The 20,131-nt window shown below is 52.9% G+C and overlaps 3 protein-coding genes across 7 annotated transcripts; all 3 read right to left on the bottom strand.

The window, feature by feature from the left end:
- Nucleotides 1–270: 270 nt before the first annotated feature.
- Nucleotides 271–6,425, bottom strand: LOC137903314 (heterogeneous nuclear ribonucleoprotein R-like). Of its 5 annotated transcripts, none has more exons than XM_068747463.1 (15): nt 6,333–6,425; nt 5,604–5,764; nt 5,418–5,536; nt 5,226–5,333; nt 5,033–5,146; nt 4,789–4,965; nt 4,567–4,702; nt 4,269–4,474; nt 4,047–4,196; nt 3,840–3,961; nt 3,204–3,745; nt 1,437–1,497; nt 822–880; nt 514–641; nt 271–399 (listed from the first exon to the last, which is right to left on the bottom strand). In XM_068747463.1, the coding sequence occupies exons 2-12, from the start codon at nt 5,758–5,760 to the stop codon at nt 1,463–1,465; spliced, it is 1,866 nt and encodes a 621-aa protein (XP_068603564.1). In that variant the 5' UTR covers nt 5,761–5,764; nt 6,333–6,425; the 3' UTR covers nt 271–399; nt 514–641; nt 822–880; nt 1,437–1,462. The 5 variants fall into 5 exon arrangements, with proteins under 5 accessions (XP_068603564.1, XP_068603563.1, XP_068603562.1 ...); XM_068747462.1 differs by having other exon boundaries at nt 822–877; XM_068747461.1 differs by having other exon boundaries at nt 514–877.
- A 590-nt stretch (nt 6,426–7,015) lies between these two features.
- atp5if1a (ATP synthase inhibitory factor subunit 1a) lies at nt 7,016–8,436 on the bottom strand. Its single transcript, XM_068747240.1, has 3 exons — nt 8,141–8,436; nt 7,417–7,529; nt 7,016–7,324 (listed from the first exon to the last, which is right to left on the bottom strand). The coding sequence occupies exons 1-3, from the start codon at nt 8,210–8,212 to the stop codon at nt 7,183–7,185; spliced, it is 327 nt and encodes a 108-aa protein (XP_068603341.1). The 5' UTR covers nt 8,213–8,436; the 3' UTR covers nt 7,016–7,182.
- A 3,730-nt stretch (nt 8,437–12,166) lies between these two features.
- On the bottom strand, nt 12,167–19,825 carry LOC137903018 (adhesion G protein-coupled receptor B1-like). Its single transcript, XM_068747135.1, is given in 22 exon segments — nt 12,167–12,349; nt 12,448–12,498; nt 12,697–12,801; nt 12,902–12,937; nt 13,029–13,628; nt 13,630–13,658; nt 13,755–13,794; nt 13,873–13,968; nt 14,052–14,223; nt 14,318–14,403; nt 14,513–14,579; nt 14,810–14,879; nt 14,977–15,127; nt 15,231–15,333; nt 15,424–15,484; nt 15,487–15,526; nt 17,590–17,713; nt 18,362–18,405; nt 18,699–18,715; nt 18,718–18,800; nt 19,076–19,280; nt 19,717–19,825. Coding segments are annotated over 22 exon segments (2,472 nt in total).
- Nucleotides 19,826–20,131: the final 306 nt, after the last annotated feature.

Here is a 20,131-nt window from a genome sequence, read left to right as displayed (position 1 = left end):
TGCGACGTTAGAGTAAAAACCTCCGTTTAAACCGAAGATAGTTATTGACACGCCACGTTCCGTTAAACATACACAGAAACTATTTAGCTTCGCTAGCATAACAGCTAGCAGCAAGCGGTCACGTGGGCTACAGGGACGAGCAGCCTTCAGCCCCGCCCCCGTTTTGCAGCTCCACTCATGAATCCTCTTTAATGATCCCAAATGTTGAGTATTTGACCAGCGAGCAGTTTAAACCACAATACCAAATACACAGGCACATATTTACTTGTAAAACGTAATGTATTGACAAACATGATTTTACAGTGAAACACAGAGGCAGCCGTTTCACCGGCGGGGATCCGGATCACGGGGCGCCGGCCCGGCCCGCTGGACTCCGGGTCACGGGGCGCCATCTTGCTTCTGCAAGATGTGAAAAGAGAAAGAGTTTTAACATTTCCAGTGTTTCACATGGATATAAATAAACAGATTATTATTAACGACACGCCTCCTTCAATGGAGGTCAGCATTTCTCACCTGTGGCTCCTCCAGAAGTGGAAACTCGCTCCTGCCAGTGCCGGAGCGATGAAACGCCATCCTGCGGTACTTTTAATCCTCCGATCTGACCCGTTTCGGCTTCTTCAGAACCGTCTCCCGGCTCCAAACTACAAAAAGGCCCAGACAAGAAAACGGCAACGTTAACACGAAGCATCAGAACGACCACGATGAAGAGTGACGAGGACTTGATCTTAATTTAACTCGTGACTGGTACCTGCCGTCCGGACAGAAAGATTCTAAATAAAACATCACTGTCTGACATGAGTTCGGATGATGAACAGTCTTACCAATCGGGCCCTTCCCTTTGTGTGAACAGCTGCTTTACTGCCTGCTGCTTTACTGCCTGCTGACAAGAGGCGACACGCAAACATTTATTTCAAACACGGGAAAAGGACAGTCCAGCAAAACCTAAAGCATCCAATTAGCTCCCTGCTGCGAGGAACACGCCCCATGTGTCTTACCTGTGCAATGTAAATACACTGACGGGTACATTGAGCCCCCCCCCCCCCCCACCCATTGATTAAAGGCTTTCTGCTCAGGCAACCCGTGAATGCAGCGACAACGTCTCACATCGGAGGTGATTTGGTGCCTCGGCCAGACAACAGGTGCTTGGAGGCTTCTTTTTTTTTGGGGGGGGGGGGGGGGGGGGTTAAAACTCAACAAACCCTTGGCTGTCTGCCTCCTGGCCGTTTACTCCAGTCTTTTGCAAACAGCCATTTGTCTTCTAGAAAAAATAAAAACACGAGGTTTCATTTGGCTAAAACTTGGACTCTAGTGAAGGAAGGACTTTTGTTTTTTGCTCGATTAGTAAAACAACAACAGGCAGAATGACAGCTCATGTTTCTCCAGTGATTGCAATCAGCGACAGGAGAGGAGACAGGACTCCGTGCAAGCGAGCTCACCCTCGAGTACCGCTCAGGTGAGTTCCTCATTCTAGTGGTGCCGCCCTCAATGCTTCTCCACCTAGGTAGGTTGGAATAAGAGGACAGACACCATGAAATGAAGCACAACGGACCCGCAAGGCAGAGGCTAAGAACACGATTCTGAGGCAAGGCACTTTCTACGGCAGAGCACAGCTTCAAAGGATTTTAACCCTTTGCATGTTCAGATCCTTGGTCCTCGGAGGATGGCCGAGACGTTTCGGACAGCTCAGCGCGAGCGCGCGAAGGGGCGTCGGCATCAGGGGCGGACGAGTGACAAACGTCACCGTCGCTCTAAGCTCGTCCTCGTCTTTCAAGCTGATGTGAACAGGTGTGCAAAGGCGTGGGAACTCTATCGCCATTCGTCCATCGTGTGGGACTGGCTCCGATTGCAGGAGTAAACAGAAGACACGGGTGCAACGGTGCGAGGGGGACGCCTTAGCAGATTATCAACCGATAGCAGCCAATTTATATGCACACAGGCTGAACTAACGCACACACCTTTTACCTGTTCACACATTTTGAAAGACAAGTTTAACCCTGAATAACTGCAAGAAGTCGAAATCACAATTTGGTCCTTTAATCGTTTTTGGTGTCGTGATATTTTCGATATATAAATTCTGAGTGCAGGAAATGACTGATGCAGCATGCACTGAAAAATAAAGGGTTAAAATCCCGTCCAATCGTTTTAATATCCAAACATCCTTCAGATTCTCTCGTTCTTTTGTCGCAGCACACTTTGTCGTTTTCCTTTGAGGCATAAAGAAAAAAAAAAGAATTCTGACTTGGAAAAAGATGATCTTGGTCCAATAAGAGAATTTGAGGTAAAGAAAAATCAAAATCAAATCATGTACTGAAGGACAACAGTGAATTTGAGTATCTGACAATTGACTGATGCTCAGCTGTGTTTTATTGAAACGGAACAAATGTAATAGTTATAAATACAAAGAACACCAGAGAACAAACCGCTATGGCTCTTAAGGTAAGCCGAACCAAATCCTATCGGGCAAGTCGAAAGAAAACAGGAAATTATGGAATCAGTTTAAAAAAAAACACACAATTTATCTACCTCTAGAAACGCTAGGCATACAATTTGAACATTACAAAACGTGAATTTCTACCGTTCCGTGGATTCTTTTCTCCACCATCGTAAAAATGAAGAATGAAGCTCTAACCATAAGCATTTATTTACAAGCAAGACCCTAAAGCAACTATGAGAAACCACAAATGAGGCGAGTACAAGGAGGAGGAAGAGGAGGAGGAAGAGGAGAAGGAGGGCATGGACAAAGACTTCCTGCAAGGCAAATAGGATTATTAGATGTCCTCAGACTTTTGACAACAAATGTCCACTTGGTTGTTTTTTTTTGTCTTTTTTTTGGTAAACGTTCATTTAAAAAGAATCAGGAACAGAACAATAAAAGCATTTTGTTTGTTTGCTTGTCCCAATGTATGAATGAACTGATTCACACGTTCGCTTCTTCAGCCAAAGGGCTTTCCAGCCAATCACCTCGAGCCAATTCTGTCCATTTTTCGGAGATAAATACAGATTTTTTTTTTTTTCATGAAGGGTAAAGAATAAAAAGTCAATCAAATGATAGTGGCCAATCTCCGGGAGGTTTTTGTTCTTTTTATGGGGTTTCTCTTTTTTTGTTGTCACTTTGCCAAATACCTTTTGGTGCGTCTACTTCCACTGCTGCCCATAAGAATCCTGTGAAAACTCCATGGTGTCATTACTGTAACCATAGTTACCGGAATAGTCGGCCCCTTGCTGCAGGGGCTGCTGGGCGATGGGCTGGGACCCCCAGTTCTGCTGGTTGTTGGTCTGGCGGCGCTTGGAGTCGGGTTGGTTAAACACGTCCGCCTTCCTTTTGCCGCCGACATTACCGCCACGGTTGCCTCTGGCCCCACGAGGACCGCGGCCCCTCTGCGGCTGGAAAGGGACTCCCCGTCCCCCTCGGCCCCCCCTCGGGCCGCCGAGGGGCTGCCCCCTCTGGGCATAGCCGCCGCCCCGGCCACGCGCCGGCGGCGCTCCACGAGCTCTTGGCGGGGGGGGCCCCCCCCTGCTGGGACGGGTGCCACGGCTCCTCATGCTGTACATGTCGTCGTAGCCATAGTAAGGATCTTCATAGCCACCGCGGTAGTCGTGGTAGTCGTAGCCATAGTAGTCATCGTAGTAGTCATCGTAGCCATAGTACTCCGGTGGGTAGGAATAGCCCCCTCGACCCCCGCGGCCCCTGCCTCGGCCTGGTGGGGGCATGCGCGGAGGCGGGTAATAGTAGTAGTCGTCATACCTGCAGACGGGGGGGGCAAGGTGTTAAACGACATTTCCTGATGACATCACCGCTGCTAGTCCAGCGGGCGACCAATCAGGGCTCTGCGGCTCACCCCGAGTTCCGGGTGGTCTGCCGGGCAGCCTGGCGCTCTTTCCTCTTCTTGTCTGGGGGCTTCGCCAGGACGATCTCTATTTCCTCTCCCAGCAGCTCCTTCCCGTTCATCTCGTCCATGGCCTGCCAAAGGAAACAGTCCGTCAGCAGAACCCGAGCCAGAACCCGAGCCAGAACCCGGCGCCGGAGACACGGACACGCGGAGCACCTTCACTGCAGCGTCCCGTTCTTCAAAATGGACAAAGGCGTAGTCTTTCAACTTCTTCACGCGCTCCAGCTTCCCGAACTGAGAGAAGGTCTTTTCGAGGAGCTCTTCGGTCACCGCCGTGGCGAGCTTCCTCACGAACAGCACCTTGACCTGCGGCGAGGTGGCGAAGCCGTTAGCCGGTGGAACCGGCGGCAGCTCCAAAGCGACGGGAGACCTTCCTACCTTGGCCATGACCTCCGGGTCCGGCTCCGCCACGGGGTCGGCCCACTCCACGGTGACCGGGTTCCCCCACACCTTGATCTTGCCGCTCATCAGGCGGCGGCGAGCCTGTGCGGCGGATTTGTGGTCCTCGTACTCGAGGAAACAGAAGCCGCGGTTCTTCTTCTTGTCATCCGGCTGGTGGTACAAGATCACCTCTTGGAGACCCTCTGAGGAGAAAACGGCCCCGTTAGCTTCCGACAGTCGCCCTCGCCGCCGCCCCGCTAGCCGCCTCGCCCGCCGCCGATCACAGGAAGCTCACCTGTCACTTTACCGAAGTCCTCCAGAATACTTTCCCTCGTCTTATTCTTGGGAATCGATCCGACAAACAAGCGATTGTTTGCGACGGATATGCACACGCCCAAGTATTTGCCCGGGCGGATTTCGTGATTATCACACTGAAAATAAAAGGAAGAGGCGGAGCGTGGGAGACATGGCGACCGAACGGCAACGACTCGGGCGACGCCTCTTCCGGAGAACTCACGAGCTTCACCGCCTTTTGGGCGTCGTCCTTGTTGCAGTACGTGATGAAGGCGTAGCCGCGGTTCTGCCCAGAGAGGGGGTCCATCATGAGCCGGAGGTCCCAGATGGCGCCGGCTGACTCGAACAGCGGGACCAGCTCGTCTTCGTACAAATCCCGCGGGATCTTTCCTACAAACACCTGATGCAGAGGAGGAGGGTGAAGCACGACGCGCCGCGTGACGGCGAGGACTCGCTGAGGCACGCACCTCCGTCCCGATCCCCGGCTGGATCCCTTTGAACACGTCGTCGGGCGGGGGGCCTCCATATTTCCTCTGCCCTGTGGTGACATCCAGGGTGTATCCGGTCCGGTCCAACAGCGCCTGGAAACAACAACAACTGGGATGAGCGGCTGAGGAAGGCCCATTCGTAACCGTCTGCGTGTTCCGGCGCCGATACGACCTTTATTTTTGTCTCATCCGGGCCTTTGTTGGACTCCTGGACCTTACTGCCCTGCTTCTCCCTCTGCCTGTAGGTCTTCATGACGCCACAAAGGAACGCACTTTTGTTCTACGTCAAAGAAACAAAAGATCACAAGTCGGATATCCAGACGAGCCCCGTTTCTCAGAGGGTCGCCAGTCCTTCGGCGGCTACCTGAACGTGGGACAGGTCGCTCTCTTTGAATTGCTGCAGGACCGTGAGCGCCCCCTCCTCGTTGAACTCCCGGAGCGCATCGATGGCCCTCTCGTCCAGGTCCACGTACGCCACCAAGCCTGCAAGTGCAAAGCGTGTCCGCCGTAAAGCTCGGTCCTGCTACTTTCATTCCAGCTTCAGCCCCACCTGTCTGGAAGATGTTATCCAGGCTTTCAGCCACTTTCTGGGGCAGCCCTGCGTCGATGAGGGTCTGGTAGTCCTCAGAGTGCGTCGCTGTCACGTCCATCGGCTCATCCTCCTCCTTTACCGGGGCAGAACTCCCGTTCACCTCAGCAGCAGCCATTCTCCTGTAGTAACATGGAAATAACTTGAGCAGTGATTCGTTTGAGGATCTGTTTGTAATGGTGAGAATCGTTATTTTAGTCCGAGCTAATAAACAGAAACGGATGTTATCTGCAATTTCAGCAGATGCGGCTCCGCTCAGACCTGTTCTATAATTATAAACAGCTATAAGTGCCATTTTAAGGGCACTGACCGTATAAAACGAGAACATATTTCCTAAAAATAAATTACCGAACAGAATAGTAACTTGATCAGGTTTCGGTGCTTGCCCGGTAACAACACGCAACCACCATCCCGCCCCCTTCACGTCCAGCTAGCTAGCAAGCTAGCAGCTAGCGAGGCGGACACGTTTGAATAACTCTGTTTACGCTCTTGCTAGTTGATTAGCCATTTTTTGTTGCATTTTAACAAGTCCGGAGTTGATATGTTGCTCATCTAGAGCTCACGGTACTACTGATCAACATGCTAGCTAGCTAGCTAGCTAACGATCATGAAAGAAGGCCTCGCCGTCCATAGACTCCTTTCGAACACACGCTACGTGCCAGATGCGATCGGGCAATTAGGGCGACTCACCGGTCGGATTCAGGACACTAACGGCGACGGGTGTTAAAACGCGGAACGATTACCGAGTGGGTCCTCGAGAAACACCGAGTCGGACGACGTTTGATAGCAACACGCGAGACAAATGTCCAGACAGATAAGGTCTCGTCGTCGGCTCGCCCGAACAACGCCACCGCTGATCAAACATCGCGAGATTTAGGCGAAAAACGCGTAGAGACAAAGCTGAGACTTCTTCTACGGGCGATTTAAAACCAGTCAAAACAATGGCGCCACCACGTGACGTGTTCCAGAAATGCAAAAACAATTCATACACTGAAAGCGATCAGATTACTTAATGTTTGAGTCAAATAAAGTTTCATTTATGTTTTTGGACTAATAGCAATGTCATGTTCCACAGCAACTTTAGTGTAACGTGTTCCAGCCTCGTCCTACAAATAAGTAGATTTTATTTTTAAAGTTGATCACCCTTCTTTAAATTCCAACACAAACTAAAGTAGATTTTAAAACAGTAATAAGACTTTCATATTTGGATCCAGATAATTGGATAGCCCCTTTTGGAGGCTACGCTTGTCATAGCCGTGTTAAACTCCGTTTGAACAACAAGCATTGACCTCTTCACTCTCAATCACCAAAATGATGTCTGCTAATGAAATTCACCTTCTTATGCAGATTACATAAAGACCAAGCAAACGGGATAAACAAAGATTGGAAATTTTATTGTTATACTATTCATGATGTTGGTTTGTGTCGTAAAAGACCTGCCTTGACAAGCAGCTAATCAATATTGACTATCTAATAATCACAGATTCGGTAGATAAATTGACTGGACTCATTAAGAAGGATCAATTCAGGCTTCCTGGCTTCAATCGTCATGTTTCAGCTTTCTGATTTTTCCCTTGTGGCGGTCAATCTCCCTTTGTAGACGCTCAATCTCCTTCTTGTGATGGTCTATTTCCTCCACGTGATGCTTCCGGAGCGCCTCCATCTGCTCCTTCTCCTTCTGCCTGCAGGGGAGAACAGAGAGAGTAGGACCTAGATGAACATGCTGTAAATAAACACAGCCACAGGTGAAGAAACGGGGGGGGGGGGGCTTTACCTGAAGTACCGTTCCTCCTCCACAGCCCCCCGCTTTCCGAGTGCACCTCCCGCCTCTCTCACCGAGCCTCCTGCACCTCCTCCTTTGCCTGCTCCTTTACCCAACTCACCGAGCTGGAACATGCACAATTCACATGTTAAGAATAGCACGTCCCTGTATACATAAATAAAGACCATTAAAAGCAGCAAGATTATTCAGGTCAGGGTCAGTTAAAGGAGTTTACTCAAAATGGTAGTCAATCTCTCTCTCTGATTGATTTCTGATAGAAACATGAAGTTCAATCGACGTGAAAACCATAAATACAACGAGGGAAACTCGAGTAGTCTGAAAGTAGACACGTTAATCTGGTCCGTGCTCCATATTTACATCTAACATTAAACTATATGGATTGTTTTTTCACTGTCATTGCACAACCCACACGTCTCCGGTGACAGAAAGGTTCACTAGGGATGTCATGACAGAACAACACGTCCACGTCGAATCCCACGACAGAACACGTCCACGTCGAATCCCACGACAGAACACGTCCACGTCGAATCCCACGACAGAACACGTCCACGTCTCATGTCACGACGGAACCCTGCCGTGATCTTCCGTGAAAGTAAACAAGACGACCCTATTTAGCAATTTAGCATAGCTAGCTCCATAGAGGTGAGTAGCCACTCGGCTAACGTTAGCATCGCGCTAACCACTAACATTGAAAACATCAAGCGCCACAGCTTACCTGGTCGGAGGCCATTCTAATTTGAAAGACAACGCCCCTCGTCAAGTTAGATCTAACTAGAAGTCTTGACATTATTGACTACAAGTCTTCCTATAACTGACTACAAACTTGCCCCGGAACAAGGAAATTGGACGTAAACTTTCGTCATCAGCACAAATCGGTTTTTCGCGACACGCCGGCCTGTGATTGGCTGACGCTGTTGGGGTTAATTTCGTTAGGTTTAGCACAGTGAAGAAAAATCCTGGTCGATGTTTGAGAAAGAAGTCGGGTCGGATCGTCCTTTAGTCCTCCGCGGGGGGGGGGGGAGCCAGCAGGCGCCGGAGGAAGAATTCTTCATGTATTTATATAGGAGGAAGGAAATGTATACGAGACACGAAAATGTTTGCTGCCATCGTGCGGTGGGCGGTGGGAGCTGCAACATGCACAGTTAAAAAAAGAAAAATAAATCATCTTTCATAATTTAAATTTAATTATGTAATTAAATAAGAGATTTAACTGAAATATTCTTTCAGCCTCAATAAACTGTCATAAAAATATATTTAGAATTTTGAACTGCTTGCCTGCAGCACAAAATCTTGTGCTTTTATTTATTATCTCCGCCAAGGAGGTTATATTTATAATTTTTCGCTGCCTGTTTGTCTATTAGCACTGAAAAACTGCTGCATGGATCTTGATGAGGATACTTTACACGTTTGTTCTTTATTTTTACAGCAGCGGCAGTAAAAGCTTTGCATCGAATGGTGGCAGTGTTCCCTCATCCCGGGAGAGAGAGAGAGAGAGAGAGAGAGAGAGAGAGAGAGAGAGCATCCTCCATGCGCTGCAACGAGCTCCCAGTCCACCAGGGAAGAATTCCTTCTCTGCCACCGAAGCTGCAGCTGCTCCTCTGACTTTGTGTCCCGTGAGGATTGATTGGCTCCAGTATTGACATGATGAAGCAATCACTTCCTCAGCAAGGAAGGAGCGATGGGAGCATTCTTGTTCCTGAAAATGAAATCAAGCTGACCAGAACCGGAAGTTTATTACATTACGGCAGGAAGCAGAAGCTGCCGGACGCGACGGCTTGTGCTTGTTTTCCTGCGGCCTTCCGGTCCAAAGCTCTCTGGTTCCTCTCAGAACCGCTCACCTCGTCGGCTGAAGTGTTGCCATAGGAAATAGTATCCTGGCAACAGCACCAAAGTCAAAGCAAGGTCACGCAGACCAGAAGATGCGGCTCAGTGCGGCTGCGTGACCGATTCGTTTCCATAACCCACATCTGCTCGGCCACTCATTTAACGTGAACCCAGTTGTGTTCCGGCACCACATCTGGGTTTTGCCTTGGAGACAGAAAAGAGCTCGACTGGCACAGCGGTTCTTCATCCGACCCGGCACAGACGGGAGATGGAGCGGCTCCTCTTCATCGCTCCCGCCCCGCTGTGCGGATTTTCTGAGCGGCCTCTGATTGCGTTAAACATTTATCGGCCTCCCGGAGGAAAAGGCCGGAGGCACACATCGCTTCAGATCCGTTACGCTCTGAAAGACGCGCCGTTTGTAAATGTAAATATCCGGCAGAGGAAATACATTTATTTTCTTCCTTCCCGGGGAGGAAAGCGGCGTCGACCTTTGTTGTTAATTACAATCATTTCAAGAGGGCGCCCTTCAGAGGATGTGAACGTAGAGATCTTTTGTTTAAAGGCGTTCTCTCCTCCTCGCTCGTCGGGAGGATAATAAGCATCTGCTGTTTCCATAGCAACAGCCTTCAATCTGGAGACAGCCGGCGCCTCGCTGTTCCTGCCAGCAAGGTGTTAATTGATAACGGGATTGAAGTTGGATTGGTATCGGGACACACACACACAGATCTGGGCTTCTTTCTCACACCGTTATGTTTTAGAGGTGTGATTCTGGAAGTTCCTTCCCTTTCTCTCACCCCTTGCATCCATTTTCCGGCTGATTGCAGCTTCCTGCAGGTCTTAGGAGACTAAAACATGCCACTTCTGTTTCACTCTTTCAGCCTGATCCATGGCGGATGCTGCACCAGTTGTGGTGTGATTATTTCCAGGGTAAAAATAGCGCACATCATGTGACGCCGTATCAGATATGAGATGCAGAGGGGGAAATAAATAACCATTTGTGCCATCGATTTCCCTTCACTTATGCCTTTAGAGATGAAACGACAGGAACAGATAATGTGGAGAATCAGAGGAGGAATCAGAAAAACCTCATTTAAACCTGTGAGACCACGCCCCCTATTTTTAAAGAGGTCATGATCATGTTCCGGCTCCCGTCGAACATTCTCTCATTTCTCAACTTCATGAATCTTTTTTTTTCACCTGAAAATAGAACAAAGCAAAGAGAAACACTTTCATCATCTTAAGCGAGTACTGATTACAGAGTACTGTATTTGTACCTTTAATTCACATCTATATTTGGAGTCCAAAACGTTTTTAAAGATGGGTTCAAAAATCCCGTCTACGTATTGCAGTATTTTAAGATCGTTTGTTATTTTAATATCGTTTGTCATTTTGACGTTTTTTTTGTTCCGCCTTTGAATATCGCTGTCAGACACCCTGCTGCTTCCGCTCTGCAGGGAATCGCTCTCATTCGGTCGTTCGGTCGGACGCAGGGAACAAAACTGTAACGTAATACAGACGGGTTTTATTAGAAATGAGTCACATTCATCTTGTGCTGTGAAAACTGTACATTTACAGGAGGTAAGACAAAAAAAACATGAGAAACCGAGACAGGACAGCTTTCAAAGGGAATTCAGTACAAGTCAGTCGAGGTACAAACGGAGGGACTGGCGTCCCAAACGACGAGTCACCGACACGGTTATCAAAAACACGCTGACAGACGACGTGAGGTTCAACTACCCGGGGGGGCAATCACAAATACCCTGAACGCACAGGCTAACATTCACCCTACAGAGTGTCTACGATTATCTACCAGTCACAGAGAACTCCAAATATGGAGTCTCCGTGCTCACAAATCTCTAGAGAATAAATTCCTTGAATTGCTAACACAGAGTTCTGGTAGGATATTCCCATCACGCATCCGGATGCTCCGTAAACGTGAGGAAGATGGTAGAAAAGTTCTGTAAGAAAAACGTCCTCTCATCCGACCTCTCATCCGACCTGTCATCCGACCTGTCATCCGTGTTGCTTGAGCATCAAGCGCCCATCATATTCACACTGATGGCTGAAAACACAAACGTGTTGAAGTCTCGAAAGGAGCCGAGCGCCGAACGGGAAGCGGCGTTGGCGCCGGGAGCCTCCGCCTGGTCCGACAGGCCGACTCCTCCTCGAGGAGCCTGCGTCGACGCTTCGCCCGGCCTTTTCCCAGAGTGCACTGCTCTTCCCAGTGTTCGTCCCAGTGCGGCCCACGTGGGATCTTTTTTTAGAACCTGACGTTCCGGGTCAGAAGAACAATAAAACTTGTCGCTGACAGTCAACGGGGTGAGAAACGAGGGCGTCTAATAATCGTTACACTGACAATAATCATCGGATCAATAATGCGGAAGCCGCATCGGCGTGATGAAGCCTGGCGGTCTCGCGGCGCTGGCCGTCGTGGAAGTCCCATTTTAGGCAGCAAAAAGAATCACGAACAGGAAACTATTCGAGCCACGGCACCGAACGCCAAACGGGTGTGTCCGTCACCGGCGAGGAGTTCTGGAGGCCAGGCGTGAAGCCCCTCCCTCGTGGAAGTTGTCTCGACTGAAGGAGGAGCAGCCAAGAGTTCCCCGGCGGCTCCTCCCAGAAACGCAGGGCGGAGCTATGATGTCATTGTTCTGAGCGCATCTTCTGAAGGGTCGGTGGAGACGCCGGCGCCGGTCCACGGGACCCGCCGGTCGCCCCACTAACCTGACACGATTAAAGTTCACACAGCGACGCCACATTGATCATCCCACCGCCGCCCCCCCTCCCTGCGGTGACGGTTTGAAGACATTGATTCGGGGACCGACTTTCGCTCTTTTTTGGTTTCCATTCCGGACGCCATTCCCAAACCAAAAAAGGTGAGCGAGGTGAAATCAGGCGGCTTCAGTAGCCCCTCCCCTCAGACCTCGGTTTGCAGGTCGATGATATCCTGTCCCACCAGAGGAATGGTGGTGCTGGTCTTCTCCCACTCCACCGGCGAGGCAGCAAGCGGCTCCAGGTCTTTGCGAACCCAAGCGGGGGGCGACTGCGGCGTTCCCCGGACTCCCTCCCACGGCCTCTCCAGGGGGGCCTGCTGCTTGTCCTGTTCGGGTAGCAAAAGAGGGCCCACTTTAGAACCGGTGTCTCTCAACAACCCTCCGGGGGGGGGGGGGCGGGGGGCGTCTCGTTATTAACACTCACACTGAGGTTCGTTTTGTCACTTCCTCCTGAAGACACACTCCATCTCACAGACTGGAAGAAGGAAGGAAGAGAAAACGCTCTTAGTCAAACGACCTCCAGGTGACCTTTAAACCCACAGGTTGCCTTATATGGTCGTTCCTTTACATCACAGGATCTAGTTGATGGCTGAATTACGCGTCCTGATTTTGTCTTTTCGCCCCTTTCCTCACTACGTAAAGGGTCGGCGGGCGCGGCGCGTCTCATCGGTACCTTGCTGTCGGAGGCGGGAGACTCTCGGTCTTTATCAGCGTGATGCAGCTTCCTGTTTAGGTCCTGGAACATGTTCTGGTGGCGTTTCTTTGTGTGCATTATCTTCTGCAGAAGACAAAGAAAGAAAAGAACGCACTCAGAATGACAGTTTACTGCCGCGTGGTAAATATTCCTGAGGAGAACAGAGCGAGGAAACGGCGTTTACCTCAAAGTCCAGCTCGGCGTAACGGGACTTCTGTCTCTGAAACGGGAAGGCAAAGGAAGCTGCTTTAGCTTCAAACGGGAGAGGCGAGAACGCAGGAAGGACCGCGCGGCGCCGTTACACGTCTTACCTCCAGCGAGCTCATGGACAGGGTGGAGATGGTCTCGCTCTTGGACATCATGGAGTTCATGGACTCGAAGGTGTTCTCCAGGCTGCTGTGGGTGATGTGAGACTCGCTGGACATGTTGTGGATGTTCTGGATGGGCGAGTCCCGCTCCGAATAGGACATGCTGACCTGGTCGGGGGGGGTGCCGGCGGACGCCATGCCGAAGGCGGCCTGCGGCTCGGCGAAGGGCCCGCTGAGGTGCATCAGCCGGGCCTGCGGCAGCTGCTCCACGCTGATGTTGTACTTGGCCGGGTCGTCTTTGGGCTTGGACCTCAGGGTGGAGGTCGTGTTGGGAACCAGGACGTAGCCGCTGCCGTCAGACATGCTGCCCTCGGCCTGGGCGCGGGCGAGGTCGGCGTCCATCTGCTTGAAGAGCTCGCCCTCGCAGACGTACACGGGCTTCCCGCGGGACGGGTCCACGCCCCCCGCCAGCCGGCTCTTCTCCCGCTTCAGGGTGAGGGTGTGGCTGGAATATTCGGGAACCGCCTGCATGCGGCTCTTGCCGTGGTTGGACGGCAGGGTGTGGAAGTTGGGGCCCATGGGCAGAGGCAGCTGAGGGGGGGGGCATCTTCTCTTCAGAGGGACTCTTTATGCCTTTATTAAACGGGAGGAGAGAGAGAGAGAGAGAGAGAGTGAGCATCAAAGACGCATCGAACCTGCTCGGGGTGATTCAGACTTTCGTGGACTGACCTTGCCTGCTTGAATCTCCGTCCTTTTCGTTATCAGGCTGCTGATGGAAGAGGATAAACGTTATATCAGGATCAAATGCACGAGGAACATTAAAGCGGGGCGGAGCCAAGGAAGGTACCGTGTGCTGGGAGGGGCCATTGTGAAGCGAGCTGCCGGAGTCTCCGTTGCCGTCGTCCTTGCGGTCGACGACTCTGCACTTTACAGCGTCCTGAACCTGAGGGGAGGGGCTTATTAGATCCGACGCCCTTTGACCTGAGAGATAGCGCCCGTCGCTTCCTGCGTGCGTTTCCTCCTCACCTCTCGGCGCAGGATGCAGTGAACCATGACGATGACGAAACCCTCCAGCGAGTCAAAAACAGCAAACAGGATCTGGAAGAGCGCCGAGCGGCGGTCGGTGATGGCCAGGACGGCGGACATCCAGGTGAGGGCCAGGAGGGGCAGGACCACGCAGGAGCTCCACAGCGACGCCCTGCAGGGTGAGGCCGTCGTTGCATCGTCAACAAACCTGCAACGGCGGCGATGACGGCGATAAACGCCAAACCGCCACGACCGATCAGACCTACCCGGCTCGCTCCTTCAGCTTCACGTCGGTGATGCCGTCTTTGGACACCAGCTTGTTGAAGACCAGAATACCGATGACCATGTTCACCTGGAAGGAGAAACGATGCAGGTGAGCGGCGCGCCAACGGGGGGGGGGGGGGGGGGACGCGTTTCCACAAAGACAGACGAGCCGAGACGTCAACGTCCGGGACACGTACCAAGACAACGGCCGCGGCCGGGCCGACGAAGGAATACAGGAGCCCCCCCTCGAGAGACAGCCAGCAGCTGGGAGGGACAAGGAAGAACATTCAGGCTTGAGCTACGCTAAAGACAATCAACCCAGGGACGCAGAAGGGACACAATGTCCCCGCTAAAGACAATCAACCCAGGGACGCAGAAGGGACACAATGTCCCCGCTAAAGACAATCAACACAGGGATGCAGAAGGGACAAAATGTCCCCGCTAAAGACAATCAACCCAGGGACGCAGAAAGGACACAATGTCCCCGCACTCACTAGTTGACGGTCCCGTAGCCCTTGGCTTTCGTGAAACCCACGGAGACGGCCACGACCAGCGCCGGGAGGCCTGAAACAAGCAAAGGGGGGGGGCAACGTGAGACAAAACGCGTCAAAGACGAGCGGGGAAAAGAGACGAGGACGGGGGGGGCGGGGGCTCCTCTTACCCCAACCCAAGCACAGGAAGCGTTTACGGATGATGCGGCTACGCAGACGGCCGGTGACCGCCATGTAGGACTGCCACGCTTCAGTCAGCACCCAGCAGAAAGAGGACAGGAAGAAGAAGTGCAGCAGAGCGGCCACCAGAGAGCACGCCACCTGGAGGACAGGAGGGAGAAGAGACGGGGAGTCTGCGTTAGTCCCCGAAGCAGGAAGTCCCGGAGCGGCTGGAAGGGGCGGAGCGGCCGGGGCGGCGCTTCACCTTGTTGCGGGCCTGAGTCTGTCCAACGAGGATCAGGGCGTTGGAACAAATGATGGAGAGGCAGAAGTTGATGAGGATGACGGAGCGCTCGGAGCGGATGTACCTGGGAGGAGGACGGAGGAGGACAAAGAGGAATGAGAGGAAACCGAGCCCAGAGCCCGGTGAGGTGGGCGTCGCTCAGGGGAACGCTTACCTCCACACAGAGACGTAGATGATGATGAGGAGCAGCAGGGTGAGCGAGGAGACGCCGCAGCGACGATGAGCGTCACGGACGGGAGCGTCGCCTTGTCCATGATCTGCAGCAAGGAGACAGGAGCGAGCGCCTTAGCGAGGACTGAGGACGCGCACGCACACACACACGCACGCACACGCGCACGCACGACGAGAGAGGCGCGGCACACGCTCGCCGCCGGGCGCGCTCCATCTGGAGAGGCAGACTCCGCCCCGCAGAGCGGCGAAATCAGGCCGAGGCAAGGTGACCCCAAGGTCAGAGACGATCGCTCGCTCGCCGCATTCCTCAGATGTTGAGGCAGGGGGGGGGGGGGCATTAATCTGCCCCCCCACCTGCCCGTACGATTGCTGACAGCAGTTTAGCGCCATCCCATGCTTGAAGCAGCCGGGAGGAATGACTGGGGGCTCCTCCAGTCTTCATCAAGCCCCCCCCCTAATCTGCGTCTGACTCACAGCGGCTTTAATGAGTTAATCCAACACCTCCGGGTCACATTCTAATTACCGCCGTGTGTGAGCGGGATGGGGGGGGGGGGGCTGATTGGCTCCAAAGGTAAAAGAGGAAACGATAAATCTCCGAGTAGCAAATTAGCAGAGACAGCGGAGGAAGACGAAGACGCCGCTCTGGCCTTCGCCTGATTTATGACATCATCAACGTGAGACGCGGCGCTCCATGTTCGCTGCTGCCGACGGCGTCTCCGCGTTTAAAGCGTTCCCTCTCCATCCCAACGTGACCCGACTCCATCGGAACCGGCGGGCCGATCACAGGAGAGTTTAGCTTCCGGCCGTCAACCGGATCGGGGGAATAATTTAAACATGGAGGACGACACGCTGCGCTCTGATTGGCCTCTGGATCTGGGTCGATGCATCACAACCAGGCTGACCTGAAAACGTCCCCCGACTGTCCTTGACCGAGTCACGTGTCCTCCTTTGGGATGAATCTGCTGTCGTGGGTTCTGACCCGTTTGCAAAGCCGCCCTGAAACCGGACCAGTGTCTCCGCCGTCATTGAAAATGTCCACACATCAAAGGGATGGATGGTGAGACGGCCGTGGGGAGGGGGGGGGGGGGGGGGGGGGGCTGAGGGCATGACCAGACGCCTGTCTCTCATTGGTCCGCCTCTCTGGCATTTTCAGACTCAGTGCTGTGGCCGGTGAGGAAGAGGAAGGGAGGAGGAAGAGGGGACGGCTGTGATGGCGAATCCGGAGATGTTGGGAATGATTGTTAGGTTTAAAGAGACGGGAGGCCGTTTGGTCAGATGTAAACGGGTCGGGGGGAGGAAGACGAGGAAGACGAGGAAGACGAGGCAGAAATGTCGACTAAATAACCGGACGCGTTTCCTGGGACTCGAACCATCACACATCTGTTGATTGTTGTTTGTGTGCAGCGGAGATGGACGGTCTGTGTCTCCGTCCTGGGGGGGCTGTTACGCGGAAAGGGGGTGGGGGGGGGGGGGCTGTTTTTCCTTCAGCATCTCAGTTATCAAAAATCACGCAGGCCGAGCCTCGCTGCAGAAGCCGTTACCACGGCAACTGGAGAGCCATCCGCTTCAGAGGCAGTGTGTGCGTGTGTGTGTGTGTGTGTGTGTGTGGGGGGGGGGGGGGGGGGGGGGGGGGTTAAAGGTTTGCGCATCAAACACAGCAATGCGTAAAGGCAGCTCGAAGTCATCAAAGCATTTCGTGTGGAGTAGGTGGCGTGGATTATTCTAAAGTGAAACGAAATTCAAGCCTTTTTTGAAAAATCTTTTTTTTTTTTTATAAAACATTGAGAAATAAAAAAAGTTTCCTAAAATATCGCGATCTTTTTTTTTTTTTTTTACTTAATTTACGAAGCTGCGCGAAAATAAAAACGCGTCAAATCAAACTCCCGCGCAAAGGAACGTGAATCAGGCGTTTCAATCAATCAATCAATCAATGAATACGTTGATTTATATAAAAATAATAACAGCCAGGTTAGAATGGTTCGATCGGCGGCGGCGCCCGCACGGAGACAAAGGAGGAACCCGACTCGAAAACAAGCGCACCCCGCATCCACGCAAAACCGACACGATCAACGGAATGGTGAAACACGCAAACAAACACGCACACACACTCACCCGCACACACACGCCACGAGGGCGACCGGAGACTTACCGAGTCGAAGTTGACGCGCGCTAAGATGGCGAAGGTGGAGAGGCTGTCACACACGCACTTGGTTCTGAATGGATGCACGCGCACGGCTCTGCAGCTCCGCGCCGACCAGGACCCGAGCAGAGACCTGCGGAGGAAGCGGGGACAGGTCCGGTCAGGACGGGAGACATCCGACGTCTCCGACGGCGCGTTCTCGAGTGGGAGGGGGGCGGCGGGCGCGCGCGCGCGCGCACCTTCCCCTTCTGGGTGGGATAAACCTGCGCTTCTCTGTCGCGCCTTTAAACGCCGGTTTGATTTATGCGGGACTGACGGTCACCGGATCCGGGACTAAGGATGAATCCCGGATCCGCGTCCTCCTAGTCCCGGTGCAGCGAAGACAGAGGACAACATGTCCCCTCTTTAGAAGGACGTGGAAGACGCTCCAAAGGGGCTTGTTCTGCACTATTAAACGGGATTGTGAAGGTGCCCCCCCCCCCCCCCCCCCATTTATCTACACTGCCATGGTGCCAACCTCGAATTGATAAATGAAACAACAAAGGAGAATCAATACAAAGAGCTCCGTCTGATCGGTCAACCTGATCAACAAGCCTCTGTTTGTTACTACCCCCCCCCCCCCCCCCAGGCAGGGCATACTGGGCTGCTTTTTAGGCACGCCCTGCACCTGATATCTGGACGCAGGTGCATTGACCTCAGAGGCATCACACCGTGCACAGGTGAGGGAGGGGGGGGGGGGGGGGGGCTGTCAGCTGACTGAGGAAACAACTTAAACACTTACGTCTCGCTCTCGTCCCACGAGAGGCACGTCTCGTTCACGGTGCCCTGCAAAGGAAGAGGCAGATGGAGGCGGAGTCAGCGTGAGGAATCTCTGTCGCCCAAACAACAGAACAGCCAGAAACGTGCGAGATGCAACAGCTCGTCCCACGCCCCCCCCCCCGTAAGTCACCCACCAAACTAAAACGGCTGCAGAGACTAATTAGGATTCCTGATCGTCATCCTGTGATGAGTCTCAAAGTCTCAGTGTCGCCGCAAATGTCATCAAAATGTCAGCGTCTGTGTGAGCAAACAGCCGGGGGGGGGGGGGTCGTTGGTCTGAGGACCTGCTAGGAACTCACGTTGTGCAGGTGGGGAACTCGATCTCGACCGGGGACGACAGCAGGGTGGGGGTGGGCTTGACGATCACCGACACCACCTTGGAGTTGAGGACGGTCGTGTTGCTGTGGAGAAACACGCAGTTAAGATCAGCTGGGGACACAGGTGGGACAAGATGTCCAACCTAGTGTCCCCGCGAGACAACAGGTCGGACAAGATGTCCAACCTAGTGTCCCCGCGAGACAACAGGTCGGACATCGTGTCCCTGCATGGCATTGCAATGATGAAAACAACAAAAACTGAGGAGGATCTTACAGCGAGGCCGCGCCACCTGTGGCGATAAAATATATTTCATGGACGGCCGTTTAAAATAGGATTTAAAGCAGGAACTCTGCGTTACCTTTGGAAGGACATGATGGAGGCGAGGTTCCTGTAGAGGACGATGCCGGTCACAAACGCATCGCTTCCGTCGATGGACAGGGCGTCCCGGGACACGGAGATCTTCTCCTCGGATGTCCTGATCCAGTCCAGCATGCCCCGCCAGCCCTTCACGGGGAAGGTGAAGTTGGAGCCGGTGGTTGTGGGTCGCTTGTGAATGCTCAGCACTGGGGAGAGGAGGACGGGGGGACGGGGGACGGGGTTAGTGGACAGGACACATGTCTCATGTGCGTCTGACCGAGTCGTCACGGCCCACTCAAGTCTGTGTGAATGTCACCTTCGCTGCAAACACTGACACACGAGTGTGAGTGTGAGCTCAGCGTGATTCAGAGCGGGAGGGGGGGGGTGGGGGGGGGTGGAGTTATTCCTGCAGCGTCCGATGATTGATCGCCAGATGTGTCACATCGGATGACGGGCGCCGCTGATGGACTTCGAACACAAAGCGCTAACGGACGCTATATGCTGCTACTTGTAGGACTCGGCGTGTGGACTTATGATCAAAGCACCGGAGCACGGGCGAACCACGGCGAGCGCGGTGAACCATGACGCCGAGCGGGGCGGACCACGGCGAGCGGGGGGCGTGGGCTGAAAACCGAGGCTCACCTAAGTTGTCGGTGACTTCATAAATGTCCTGGAAGTCGCTCATTTGCATCCCGATGGTGCTCACAAAGTCCTCCACGAGGAGGAGGAACGCCTTCATGTTGGCCCCCATCTGGACAAAAGACAAAAATGACAAAGAGTCAGAAAAGGGGCGGAGCAAGGAGGGCGGAGCACGCAGCATCTTGTATGAACGTGTGCAGAATTCAAGTCCCTTTTACTTATTCTTTCACAGAAGTCAGAAGCGGAGAGGAAGAATGAAATCGAAAAGACACTTCTTGCTGCTAGGCAACCTCAGAACTTCCTGCAGGCCATAAATGGCAGGCTGTTGGTTCAGCGAGGCCTTTTTTTTTAACGCTCTCTCTCGTGGAGGGGAGGGCAGCCTGACGTGCACGTCTCTGACGCAGAACTGCAGCGATGT

The sequence above is a fragment of the Brachionichthys hirsutus genome, chromosome 13, assembly GCF_040956055.1.
Source record: "Brachionichthys hirsutus isolate HB-005 chromosome 13, CSIRO-AGI_Bhir_v1, whole genome shotgun sequence".
NCBI classification, from domain to species: Eukaryota; Metazoa; Chordata; class Actinopteri; order Lophiiformes; family Brachionichthyidae; genus Brachionichthys; species Brachionichthys hirsutus.
Note: the sequence above shows the minus strand (reverse complement) of the source record. Positions and strands in the feature narration are given on the sequence as shown.